At 42.7% G+C, this 14015-nt stretch overlaps 1 protein-coding gene across 1 annotated transcript; it reads left to right on the top strand.

Annotated features, from left to right (window-relative positions):
- Nucleotides 1-1519: 1519 nt before the first annotated feature.
- slc43a2b (solute carrier family 43 member 2b) lies at nucleotides 1520-11257 on the top strand. Its single transcript, XM_029519509.1, has 13 exons — nucleotides 1520-1679; nucleotides 4140-4434; nucleotides 4588-4643; nucleotides 4741-4817; nucleotides 7306-7398; nucleotides 7653-7786; nucleotides 8182-8384; nucleotides 8495-8638; nucleotides 9298-9430; nucleotides 9604-9736; nucleotides 10185-10258; nucleotides 10380-10503; nucleotides 10584-11257. Exons 1-13 carry the CDS (start codon nucleotides 1520-1522, stop codon nucleotides 10743-10745), a joined length of 1788 nt encoding a protein of 595 aa, XP_029375369.1. The 3' UTR covers nucleotides 10746-11257.
- The last annotated feature ends 2758 nt before the right edge of the window (nucleotides 11258-14015 follow it).

The following is a 14015-nucleotide window of genomic DNA, read 5'->3' as shown; positions in this document are numbered from 1 at the left end:
TCTGGTAAACATTAAAGGCAGTGCAGTAAACAGTAAACAGTTTTTGCAACAGCTGATCCTGAGGAGTCACCACTCCCCTCCTGCCCCCAACCTTTCATTGATCCAGACAGCTGTCGATGGCTGCCATGCATCCTAATCTGTAAAAGTCCATTATGTTTTCAATCAGACTTTGTTTGGCTTGATGAGTCTTTTCCACTCAGCCAGTTAAAGTATAGTAAATACTTCCCAAACCCTGTAGTGACTGATCAAACAAATCAAACTGTCATTCTCATTGACACGGACTTTCTATCTGCTCCTCATTCCCAATACGGACTGACTGCGTCTGCATCACTATTGAAATGCCAAAGTGCTGTTGTCTCCCTGTTGTTACGGGATCAGACAGCCTGTGGTCAAGAGGGGGCGCCACCAGAGGGCAAGCCTGAGTATATAAACCTGCACATTCACAGATAACTCCCCTTCAATCCTAATCCAGGAAGATCTGGAGCTGGAGGTTGGATGGTGCTACTTACAGCGTGGAGAGGTAAAAAAAAAAAAAAATGTTTTTTTCCTGTGTAGATGGAGAAGCTAACTGAACTTTGTTATTCTGTGATGGACAAACGTTCCCATCATAATGAACAATACTTCATTATGATGTGTTCACTTATCTTTCTATGAGATTCGCAACAACCTCTTTCATCAAACTAGTTGAACGGATTGTATGGGGTTGCATGTTTACACAGAGTTTAAATGTGTGTGTGTGTGTGTGTGTGTGTGTGTGTGTTTGAGAGAGAGAGAGAGAGAGAGAGAGAGAGATGATTTGTTAATTGTTTGTGTGGGAGCTCCATTATGTTTTGGATGCACCACAGTAATTGTGGAGGAAAGCTGCGGTTGGATGAGCCCGAGAGGACACCAAGGGGTTGAGTAGGAGAGAAGAGAGGGGTGCTGCTAGGCAAGGGAGCAGTGAGAGAGCCCCACATTTCCAGTTTAGACCAGTTTGTCTTTTTCCACCAAAGAGCTGAAACTGTGTGAATGCTTCTTCAGTCATTAGTGGCTATTATGCGATGTAAGATCTTTGTCCCAACTGCAGTGATGTCGTGATCTTTGTACCAACAGGAGTTAATCATTTGCCATACATTGATGTGATTAGTTAGTTAAGTTATTCACGTTATTATATCTCCTTTATGTTTGATTGGAAGGGTTTTCAATTAATGAAAAATGGATCATTTGTTTAAATATTTCGATTTTTTTTTTCCACTTTTTCCATACAGTAGCAGTTATCTCCAGTTAGGTGCTTTTATCTTGTGATCCTTTTTTTTTTTAAACAAGGGAACTTCCTGTCCTTCAGTGACTTCAGTGATAGGCCAACTATAAAACCTCCCCCTTCCCCTTGTGTCTTCCTCTTCACAGATAAGTGATCAGTGATCCTTCCTCCTGAGTGTCAGTCTGGGTAGCTCTTCCTCCAGCCTCCCCCAGCTCTCTCTTCTCTTCTCTACCTGCTCTCTCTCTGCCTCTGCTCTGCCTTCAGTTCTTTCCCCTAACCATGGCTCCCACGCTGGCTACAGCCTTCGCCAGGCGCTGGTGGATGGCGGTGACTGCCATCATTGAGAATCTGCTCTTCTCTGCTGTGCTGCTGGGATGGGGGTCACTCCTCATCATGCTCAAGTCAGAAGGCTTCTACTCCTATCTGTGCAGCGAGGAGGGTGAGTCACAGGTTTTTATTATGGCAACAATTTTTATTCTGATGTCACCTGTCAGGAATTACCTTCAGTTGTCTGTGAAAAGTAAATGAGCATCTGTCCTCATGAGGTTATAGTGCAAAATTATCATTTTTTGGATGCGCTCTCCAATTTCAGATGGCATATACTTACTGGTAAGTTTGGTACCGTCACCTTGATCTAGGGTGAAGTAGGGAACAAGCTTTAATTCAAGAGATGTAACTCAACACTGCTCTGCTCTCACCTTCTCCATTCTCTGGGAAGAATAAATGTTTTCTGTGTGAAGGTGCACGGGCTGCTGTTTTAGCGACCCAGGAGATCAGACCTAATAAGTTAAATTAAAGAAAGCCAGGTTGCAGGTAGGGAAAGTGGTCCAGAGTGAAAAACTAAAAAGCTCCAGTGTCTCATGAACTTGAGAGAGTATCCCAGTCTACTTTCCCCCCAGGAGTTTGTTTTTCTACTTACAGTGCTTCCAGCTAAAGTCTCAGCAGAGGCAGCTGAGAAACCAGTGATGGTTCAGTACAAAGGTGGAAGCGATGTGCACAATAGTGCCAGTCAGTTGCTTTTAGATTCTCCTTTGGACCTGCTGTGACACTGTGATGCATCCCAGTGTCTGACTGTGGTCACCCCCAAGACACCAGGCTGTTGGTTGGATTCAGTTTTTCCATCTGGCTCCTAGCCTGAGTTTGCATAATTGATTTTCCTAGCTGATGGTGTGCAAAAAAAAAAAAAAAAATTCCAGTTTCATCTCTTGGCTCATTCAGCATCACTTTTAACATGTCCTAAAATTCACGCGTTAACTTCATATGCTTAAAGCCAATTACTCAGTGCATCGCTTCATTGGATATAAAGTGATGATAACGTTGTGCACCGGAACAGCCCAGCACTGGAGGAAGAGCTGAGCGGCCAACACTGTAGGTAACTTCCTGGAGCAGTTGTCTTATCTTGTGGTGATGATATAATAGGGAGAGGACAGCAGGACCAGCTCAGCTGTTTTCAAGCATGTGACATGCGATAGAGGGACAGAGAGACCCACAGTGGGGTTTTATTACTATAATATGTAGGCTGAAAGTCCACTGATAAAGGACGAGGAGGACACTGATAGCACAGTGAACAGTAGAAAGCTGACAGGAGGGGAGTGACAGTAAAAGCAAAAACAAAAGATAACAACAGCGTGTTGCAAATTGGAGTTTTGTGCATATGCAGCAGATATGAGGGGAATAATAATTAAACTCCGTTGCACAATGGTACTGCCGCACTTGCGCTGAATTAGTCAAGCAGCTGTGGTGCTGTGTGTGTTTTTTTTTTTTTGTTTGTTTGTTTGTTTGTTTGTTTTGTTTGTTTTACATTTCATGCAAATTTTTACACACATTTATTGCCTAGATTTCACACTTAACATTTTGGCTTTTTAATGCATTTGTAGCTCCATTTAATCTTATCATATTCATTACATAATTTCTGTATTCACACTCGCCATCTTGCCAACTTTATGTCAACTATCAATAAACTTTGCTCCTTGAAGATGCTAATCAGCTAGCGGTTACTGCGAAGCCGGTAAGGGACACGTGTAAGGCTATCCATGATTCTTCTATGCCTTTTTTAAACGTAGCATAACTCCCACACAAATGCCACACGTTTCCCTTCTCTTTAACAAGTGTCTGCGTGGGTTTTCAGTCATCCAGATCATAGTTCTCTGAGAAAGTTCAATCTAAGGGAAACTGGACTTTAAGCTTACTGCCATTCACTTTATGCAAGTCTTTATATTGTCAGTGGCCAAAGGACAAGGAAAGAAATCAAACCTTTCTGCAGCACTCACCAACATCAAATATTATGAGCACACTAAGGAAACGCACCAACCAGCTGTGTTCTTTGGCCTTACTGCACAGTGTGAAGCACAGTGTACGAAATCGATCCTGAGGAAGACTTAAGCACTCAGTTATTACTGTCACACTGTTTTACACGAGGACGTCACAGATACACTTGCCTCCTATGGCAGTCATAGAAACGTGCTGCTTGACTTATCTGAACGTTTTGCTGGTTCTGCTGATACAGACAAGATTATTACACAGTGCGAGCTTATCACACCTCAAAGTACTAGTAAAAGCAAAACTTAATAAAAGCATGTTGGCAGATTTCCCATTTAGTTTCATTCATTTGAATTACCTCTCCCCTGCCTCTGATGACAACGTTTTAGGTCCCTCGTCTGGATTTTTTCAAGCATCTTATTGTACGTGAATTCAATGCAAATGTGGTCACTCAGCATCCTGTGAATAAGTAGAAATTTTATCTGTATGACAAAACCATAGGTTTACACGTGATTATTTTTCTGATTTTTTTATTACATTATTTATTTATGATAAAAATAAAGCAGGTGACTTTCAAGAAAATGCCAATCTGCCACCATGAGCCACTTCAACTGAGCTGAGCTTTCTTCCCGTTTTTTAGGTAACAGTACCAGCTACAATTTGTCCCAAACTGCGGTAACGCCAACACCTGACGAGTACGCTGACTACTATGATACTGAGGACTCTGGGGTTGGTCTGGGAGATGGGGTGGAGATGGTACCCCTCGTCCCTGAAGATGGGCCACTGAGGATGAATGGCTGGCTGATTTGTAAAGAACAGGATGAAATGCTGAACCTGGCGTTCACAGTGGGCTCCTTCCTGCTCTCAGCCATCACGCTGCCACTGGGGATTGTCATGGATAAATATGGACCTCGCAAGTTACGATTGCTGGGCAGGTAAGCAAGGTGGAGAGGAACTCATATAAACTATGTAAGAGTCTGTAAGGAAAGGCTTGAGTAAATGTGATTCTTTGGACAACAATTCAATGTGAAACCATTTAAGTAGCCAAAAATATAGAGGAGATTGACAGAACTTTCATTTCATTTCAGCACATGCTTTGGATTGTCCTGTCTGCTCATCGCTTATGGAGCGTACAAACCCAATGGTAAGCTTGCCTGAGAACTACATGGGCATTTCTAAATTGTATTTGTACATTAGTTGGTTTCTTGTCGCAGTCATGACCCAAACTATCTCCTTTACAGAACTCTCTGTCCTCATCTTCATTGCCCTGACTTTCAATGGCTTTGGGGGCATGTGCATGACCTTCACCTCTCTCACAGTAAGTCAGTGCATGGGTTTGCTTTGAATGCCCGGCCTCCACCACTCCTGCACAGCCTTGTCAAATGTAATGGTTTTCCAGATGTAACTTCATCTTCATCTTTAACTTCATAGTGTCTTTGTGTCAATTATAGTGCTGATATGACAGTTTTATAATCGTTTTCTGGCTCTTGGTCTACTCACCCAGGCCCCCCCTCCCTCTCTCGTCTGGTATTCTACCCTGTCTCCTGTTGTGTTCTGTTTTTTTGTTTGTTTTTGGCACCTCACACTGCTCTCTGTGTTCTCTGTGGACAATCAGTCTCAGGTTTAGACAGAAGGAAGTGGGAGACTGACTCAAGAGATAAAGAAACACACTTTCCACTGTGTTGTTGTTCCTCAGGAAGAACATCTTAGTAGGTGCAAATAACTACAAATAATATTAATTCCCATTCGGTAACAACTGGAAGGATGAGGAAGAAAATTTAAGTTTATGCACTAATTTGGAGTAAAGTAATAATAACCAGAACCGTAAATCATGAAGGTCCCTCACCAAAAAACTAGTTTATGTCAGGAAAAAACAGACAACTGTTGCCAACCTGCAGAGCAACAGATAATTCGGTCAGAAATTCAGGCATTTTCTACAGACACATTAATATTAGTTAGGCTAAATTAATATTAATATTAATTAGGCTAAATGCAATCTAATGCCAAACCGTCCAAAACTGCTTCAAGTGACAGAGCCACATTGGATCGTAAACAACTGTTGGTCCCTCATACCATCTAATACTTATTCCTCCTAACTGGTACTTTATGTAGATGTTGACAGACAAGAAAGTAATAATTACACATCATTATAGACATAGAGAGCGTCACCAATTTTCCTTTTTAAAAAACAAAATGCAAACTGTTGTCGCGTTATCTCCATTTTACCAGTAGGCATGAACAAGTATAGGCTTACTATTGGTTCCTGATACACGTAAGAAATTTATACTGTAAACTGCAGACTTCCAGAGTTCCGTGAGCAGACTTTGTTATGTAAAGTTGGAGTAGTTTCCCTTTAAGATGGCACACAACATCAAACACACAGGAACAGAAAAACAACCGGAAATTCATAGAGTTCAATGGCTCAAACCTTCAGCATTCCTCCCACTGCTCCTCATCCACCTAATCCTCCTATTCCCTCCCTTTGCCATCACTTCAGCCTAAAGTGACACGCACAGGAGTCCGGGCTTGTACCATGGTGATGCTTTTCACATGAAAGGGGCTCAACTCCAATAAATCTCTCAATAAAACACTCAGTTTGTATACCAGCACTTTGTCTCCTATCTGGTATTTGTTGCAGCCACCTAAACTCTAAATTATTTGCTGCCACATGGTCTTAATGTCAGTGATGTACTAAAGCCATGATTTGGGGCATTGCTACTGTTTTCCTGCAGGCTTCGGCCCACAGGAAGCCTGCAGGAAAACAGCAGGGTCCTTTGGTGAGAACATGTTTTCCTCTTTCTCATTTGAAAAACTGTACTTGAAGGCTTCAGTGTTGGGTTAATAATTAGACTGCACTGCTCCATGTCTCCTTCATTAAGACTCCAACTCAGGCCCACAGGCATTCATTCTCAGCTGAAGGGTGTTGGGTAACACTGATCTGACCTCAGCAGCCCCCCACCTACATCAGCTGTCTTTTCACCTTTCCAGCAGCTGTTAATGCATTTATAACTTCTCAAAATCTATTGCAGCAGCTTCTTTTGAGAACTGCTGATAAAATTGCTGGGAAATACCTATACTGTTTCTTCAGTTCACCAGTCACATACCTCTGTCTCAGCTTCCCGGTCTTATGTAATTGAATGCGCTTGTTGTTGTTCAGTGTCTTGAAAACAGTCCAGCTTATGAATGCCTTTGTGTTTGGGAGTTTTGTCACCAACCATCCGTTTCTCTCAGTCATAGTCCCCAGCTTTCTCTTCTCTTTCCTCAAAGCATGCAAATGACAGAGACAGTGGATATAGTGCTCATCTCTCATCATTGTCCCTTGTCCTCAAATGTCACCTCACCTCAGTTGCCCTCTTTGATTATTCCAGCTGTATAGAATTCATCAGCACTGTCTTTGTCTCCTGTGTCGGCCCGCTGCGCGTTACGAGATGGTGTGTTATAATACAAAGTGTTCCATGTCACTTTATTGTGTTATTATTTTCTCTTTTTGTACGGCCATGTCTGGATGCTAATTGGTCCCCTCTGACCCCCGTGTCAATTGGCACCATCCTCACAGTGTCCTAAATCTTTCCTCGGCCTCAAGTTCAGAGCAGCTGAGGCCACCATGATATGGGCAGTGGACGCTTTGGCCTTCATGCTCATACTTACAATGAAATATGTCTAATTTCACTAGATAAAATGCAGAATCTCAGAGCAACCTAACGCAGATTCAAAAAGAAAGCGCGAGGACAGGTTGTGATGGCGTGATAATCTTCAACCCTAACTGGTCCATCTATCTGTCTTTCTTTCTCCTCTTCTCTCTCTAGTTGCCCAACATGTTTGGGGATCTTCGCTCCACCTTCATCGCCCTGATGATCGGCTCCTACGCCTCATCTGCCGTCACCTTTCCTGGTGTCAAGGTACCAATCGCGAAATCACTGATGCAATATGTATTTTCACATATTTTCACATGATGTGAAAAATAAGATTCTGTTTCTTGTACTTCTATACCGCTATCTAATTGAATTACACTCAAAATATCAGTAGCATTACTGAGATTTGCAGGTATACTTCCTTGTTATGATGGAGAGAAGACGAAGCGGAGATGTAGAGCTGCAGGAAGCCATTTTCTCACCCTGTTTTCGATTCATTGCCCATCTTTTCATTTGCACAGGTGATCTACGACTTCGGTGTACCATTCATCACCATCCTCGTGGTCTGGGCTGCCTGTGCAGGAGTGGTCTTCCTCAACTGCTTCTTTAACTGGCCACTGGAACCATTCCCAGGACCAGAGGACATGGACTACACGTGAGTACCACAGAGATCTATTTTTTAAATATTTATCTTCAATCTGTGAGTCAACATTGACATTGTGACTAAGCCTTCCCTGCAGAAACAGATGTAACATTTTGCATTGCATGGAGACAGTGATCAATGATCGCTGCTGCTATAACTTGACTAATCCAGTTAAAACAGCCGCATGCATGTTTCAAAGTTTGCAACATCAGCATTACCCTTGGCCCTATTTCACAAATGAGTATCAGTTTATGATGTTAAATCATGTTTTTTTTTGGATTGGCTAGTTCAGCAGAAAACTTCTCCAGCTGACTGATTCACATCCGAGACCTGCCACAATTTTCAACAGGTTTTTTATTTCTTTGCTTACCTGCTTTCCATCCACCTTTCCTGCTCTTCTCCCTCAGTGTTAAGATTAAGTTCAGCTGGCTGGGCTTCGACCACAAAATAACGGGGAAGCAGTTCTACAGCCAAGTGACCACCGTGGGCCGTCGTCTCAGTGTGGGAAACAGTCTGAAGCAAAAGGAGCTGGCTACTAAAGATGGCCAAAAGCTCTGCCTGTCCACCATGGACCTGGAAATGGATTGCAAACCCAGAGAAGAGTGTAAGAGTGCAGAGCTCCTGGCATGAATCTGTCCCTGGGATTTTTTTCTTAAAAAATGACCCCATTGTTTTGTGCTGCTTACCTTCATTTTTTTTTTTTCCATCTTTTCTCTGCAGCCCCGTCATTCCTGAAAACCATTGTCACCCCAATCTTCCTGCTCAGTCTGGTCACCATGTCTGTCACTCAGCTTCGACTCTTGTTCTACATGGGGGCCATGAATAGTGTCCTGGAGTCTCTCAGTGGTGGAGATCTCAAAACAGGTCTGTTTGTCCACCCTTATTTCACTGCATCTAAAACACGCCGACTGCTTTGATTCGTATTTTTAAAGCAGCTGTACTTACTTGATCTTAATTTAATTTCAGTGGAGAAAATGGAAGTTGGTAAGACTAAAAGCATGAAGCTATTTCTGTAATTTACTGAACTGACACAGTAGTTTACTAAACTATCAAGCTGTTTATTAGAATTTAACCTCTAGTCTAGTCTGATTCTAATAATCCACTCCCACTACTGTGAAACCGACATAGCTATGTTATTCCTTCATTTGACCTTCACTGTCAATGTAAATAACAATGTCCTTCAGCTGGCATTCAGCTTTAATTACAAACCACCAAGTACCATTTTTTGTACTCATTAACAAACTTTGCCCCTCAGGAACAGTACACATCACATGAACGCTTTTCATTTATCAGTAGACGTTCCCTGTCTCCAGTTGTTTCACTCAGTGAGGGTCCAGCAGTAAACACTAATGATTAACTGTACTATTGTAGTAATTACCAGCAGAAAATAATCCCTAAGGCAACATTTTCGGGATATCTTTAGCCCGCCTAAGAATCCTTCCTTTTTCTTACTTTGTCCCCAATTTCTGATAGTCATTCGACTTTATTACTTGAATAACCTTTTTGTCATCGTTCTCTTTCAGTGAGTCTGTACACCTCCATCTTTGGAGTGCTGCAGCTGCTTTGCCTGATGACCACCCCAGTGATTGGTCAGATCATGGACTGGAAGCTGAAGGACTGTGATGATGGAGAGGATGAAAAGGATCCCTGCAGCAAGTGAGTCAAGTGTGATTAATACCTCAGAGTAGAAAGTAAACATTCTACCTTAAAGCCTTTCCATTTATAGACGTAAGAATTAACATGGAATTGAATTAATAGAACCAAGAAGCCTGTACGCTGAAAGGTTGTGATATGAGTTTTGGATCATCTGACCAGTCTTTTTCTATAAGGGGGGAGATGAAGAAAAAGCCCAGAGACAGAAAGACCCAGAAGGTGACCAATGCCCTGCGAGCTTTCATCCTCACCAACCTCCTTTTAGTAGGATTCGGGATCACCTGTCTTGTGCCCAATCTCCCCCTGCAGGTGAGTGCTGCGCCACAGCTGTCACAGATGGACACACGGGCCTTCAGAGTCTTTTGACTAGCCTCCTTTTCACAGCCTGTATTTCAAAGTCAAGCCGGCTAACATCACCACTCTGCTTAATGACATGTGATGCCTCCTAATGTGATAATGTGTCGTCTTAGTGCTCAGTGTCATAATGTGTCAGAGGCTAAGTTAGCTCATTATTGAGTGGATAAGACATGCTATGTTAATGAGTGAGCTTCAGAGGTGCTAGGAGGTGGATTTTAGGCTGGCTGATTCCAAAACCACCTCCAGTTTCATTTTTTCATTTTTGAGTCATATTCATCTTCTCATCTAACTCTGCATGAAAGCAAAAAAAGTGCATGTGCAAAAATGTTCCTTTAATTAAGCATCTTAGCCGAATGACTCTGATTACGGATGTCTCCTAAACTTCCATCTTTTTTCTCAGATTGTGTCTTTTGTCTTACACACTGTGGTGAGAGGATTCATTCACTCTGCTGTTGGAGGCCTCTACGCTGCTGTGTAAGTCTCAAAGAACCACAAAGCACACACACATTCAGATTGTGATCGCCACCATCTCGGTCCTCTGTCTGTACATGTATCATCAAACTGAAGGACTAATGTACCTCTCCTTTTTCTCCAGCTATCCCTCCTCCCTGTTTGGAAGTCTTACGGGCATGCAGTCTCTGGTCAGTGCTGTGTTTGCTCTGCTGCAGCAGCCGCTGTTTCTGGCTATGATGGGACCTTTGCAGGGAGACCCACTCTGGGTATGAACATACACAGACACAAATGCATTTACACATAAACTGAACCCTCGGATGTGGCTAATTCCAGTGTCGCCCTCCAGGTCAATGTTGGACTCCTTGCTCTCAGTATGCTGGGCTTCTTGCTGCCTCTCTACTTGATCTGCTACAGACGGATGCTCTACAAGGAACAACAACAGAAATTGGTGGATGCAAAGATCTACATCAAAATTAACGGCTCAGACATCCCCGAGGCCTACGTGTAGAGAAAAAAAGCAGAAAAACATTGGCAATCCAGTGATACGTGCACACATATACGAAGGACAACCAAAATCATAAGTAACACATTCATACAACAATTTCACACACACGCACCGACTGCCACCCCCATTTTTTCTAAATCCCAGAAATATAAACTGATGCTGTGGTTGTCACGGTAACGAGTCCATTGGAGAGTTTCTGAGGAGACAAATGAAACGTGGGGAGGAGAAAAAGAAGAAGAGAGAGGAGAGACTGTGAAAGGAAAGAGGCATCGGCCCTCTGCATTCCCCCAAATCCTCCAACTTCTCTTTTTATTCCTTTATCTCAGAGAGGCACATTACTGCAGCTCTATTCCACATAAGACTGACTGCTTCAGTAGTCCCTGTAAAAGCAGAAAAAGGGGGGGGGGGCTTCTTTTTAGCCCGATGAATTTTGTTCAGAAGCAGGACTATCACTGCCCTCTAAAGTCTCGCTTTTGTTCGTGTAATTACATTGTTTTTCTTTTACTTCAATGTGCTGACTTTAAATCACCTGATTGTGAATCCCATAACATGGGGCTACTTTTTCTATTCATCAGCTGGACTTCTGGATGGATATGGTAAGAGTGGATGAAATGGCATAAATGTTGGGCAGGGAGGAGAGACTAGCCTTATTGCAGATTTTTTTTTTTTCTAGGCTAACATCTTAAGTATGGCTGCCACTTGAGAGTATACTGTACTGGATGTCGGTGTTTTATATGGCTGTATTTGGTAAAGTGGGTCATCAAACAAACCGCAGTATGTTTCACGATAGGCAAAATGCTCATACAGCTTGAAATTATTTATTATATTTCCTGCTTTCTTTTTATAGCTTAAATTTACCAGAGGTTCCCTTTGAATATACCTTTGGAGATAAGAGATGGTTGTTCATTGCCCTTTTACATGATAATATAATTTACGCATACATGTAGATGGACGCATTGTACATCAGCACGTCCATAAAGCAGTCTTCACTTTGTTTTCCTACTGTTAGAGAAATGCAGCACTTTATTCTGTTAAACCCTTTAAATATCTTTTCGGCTCCTTTCAGCACTTCTCTCCTGGCTCCTCTCTTGAAGTTCATTCATTCATTAATTCATCCACTTATCCATTTCCGGGTTGCGGGGGTTGCTGGAGCTAATCCCAGCTCACATTGGGCTCGGGTGGGGTAGACTTTGGACAGGTCGCCAGCCGCAGGGCCAGCATACCCACGCAAGCACAGGGAGAACATGCAAGCTCCGCACAGAAAGGCCCAGGAACCGAACCTGTGACCTTTTTGTTGTGGGGCAACACAACAAGAAGGTCGCAGAGTCCCACTTTAAATTTAAACTTCTCTTCTGTGTATTTATTTTATTTTACACTCCCTTTTCCATCAAAAATATAATTATGTATTTAAATTTTGCTGTGTTGCCATCTAGAATAAAATGGTGGCACCTTTGTGGTTGACATAGCGTTCTTTCTTCCCCTACTGAACATAATAGAGAGATATTTGTTATACAGAGACTAAAATTGAATATGTAAGAATTTGTGAACGTTAATAAACGTGTCTTAAGATCATTTAAATTTTCTCCAGTTTGTGTTTTCTGCCTCACACCGGGCTAAAGTGGAGTTGACCCACTGTTTCAGTTTTAAATTGTACTGCAACTAACCAGCAGAGGTCAGTAATATCTGCCTGATCACAGCTGAATTATAGTTATGGCCTGCTGAATTTTTACAGTCAACAAACTTCGCGGTTTGTAATGCACAAGACATATCCCCACACATTTGAATCAAACCTGCAAATGTAGACACACTTTTCAGTCCTAACTGGGACGGAACTCAGTTCTGTACACATTGGATGGTTTCCATGTGTGTTCCATGTTTCCAAGAAGCCCTCAGACTCAAATATCTGAGGGCTTTCTAATCTGCCTTAACAACAGCGTTCAAGAACCGATAGTCTCCTCGCTTCACGTCCCCCAGGAAGTCAGTTTGGAGGTGAGAGTCAGCCTAATTCTGTACAATGCTTCAACACCAGACGTTGGTTTCTGCCACATGTTTGCTTTTAGCAGGTCTCTCACCATCTGATAATGCACTCCAGCACATGATTATCACTTGGCACCTCAGCCTCTCTCAACAACTGAGAAGATATCTGATGTAGGGAACGGCGGGCTCCTGGGCGTCTGATGGGCTGTATGTCCAGGGACGCAGTCCAAAGAGGCACCATGAGACCACTTTGTGTAAAAAGATGTGTCTCAGCCACATCAATTTTTCTACAACAATTTGACCACCTCCAAGTTAAGAGCCACAAGGGTTAACTTTCCATTGACAAAAAACAGACCTAAATGACAACTATAACCCAAAACCCTCTGATAATAGACAGACAGACAGACACGGTGCAGGCGGCCCTTCAGAGGAGAAGACAGAGGGATGATTAGCGGATGTTGGTAGACTGATACAGAAGCGCTAAAAATACAGCAGCAGCGGGCTGTTACATAATTTTAGATTCACACACGCAATCGCATGCTGCCATCCCGGGGACGCTGGACTGGATTAAGGACCTGTGACGTCTCGTCGTCGCATCATCATCCTATAGACCAAAAGCCTGGCCGAGGGACACCCAGGGGTCCTTGGGACAATGACGGATGCGCCTGTGAGGTGATGATGGCACAAGTTCACCTCCACGCTTTCATAGCACAGTTCGCTCAGGGAAACTTAGTGATGTTAAAAAAAAAGAAAAAAAAAAAAAGACGGCCAGTCAGTCACCAGTGACAGATCTGGACTTTCTGAATAGAGACCACCACGTTTTACGCAGAGAACTGACGCAGCGTGTGTCTGTCTCCATCGGTGCTCCCCGCGCCCTGACGGTGAATAACCACGTTCCTACGTCACCGCGGCAGCGATGACGTAGAGGGTGGAGCACACTTACAAGAAAAACGGTTCGCAGTAACTCATTTGGTGTAACATCTCCCATCATGTTTTGCATGCTTTCCTGATTCTTCTGTATGTTATATTGATATGCTATATGACCGATTATCCTCCAAGATCGCGCAACTCATCAAGTTCGGATATATAAATTATATAGCAGCATATTCCCGCAGAGAACAAAATTCAGGAAAACACTGATAACACAACAGTTGCACACAAACAAGCGTGAATGCAAACTTTATTTATTTGTCCTACCTATTTATTTGTTGTTATTATTATAGGCTTATGGCCGTTTTCATTTGAATGGGGAGCAGGAGAGTCAGTAGTAAGCAGATTTATGCTGCATAAATTCTT

Source organism: Echeneis naucrates, chromosome 14 (genome assembly GCF_900963305.1).
Source record: "Echeneis naucrates chromosome 14, fEcheNa1.1, whole genome shotgun sequence".
Classification (NCBI taxonomy): Eukaryota; Metazoa; Chordata; class Actinopteri; order Carangiformes; family Echeneidae; genus Echeneis; species Echeneis naucrates.
Note: the sequence above shows the minus strand (reverse complement) of the source record. Positions and strands in the feature narration are given on the sequence as shown.

Coding starts and splice junctions, on each gene's coding strand:
- slc43a2b (XM_029519509.1), top strand. CDS start 1,520: ATGGCTCCCACGCTGGCTACAGCCTTCGCCAGGCGCTGGTGGATGGCG. Junction 4,818..7,305: donor TGACCTTCACCTCTCTCACA/GTAAGTCAGTGC, acceptor TTCTCTCTCTAG/TTGCCCAACATGTTTGGGGA. Junction 9,431..9,603: donor GAAAAGGATCCCTGCAGCAA/GTGAGTCAAGTG, acceptor TTTTTCTATAAG/GGGGGAGATGAAGAAAAAGC.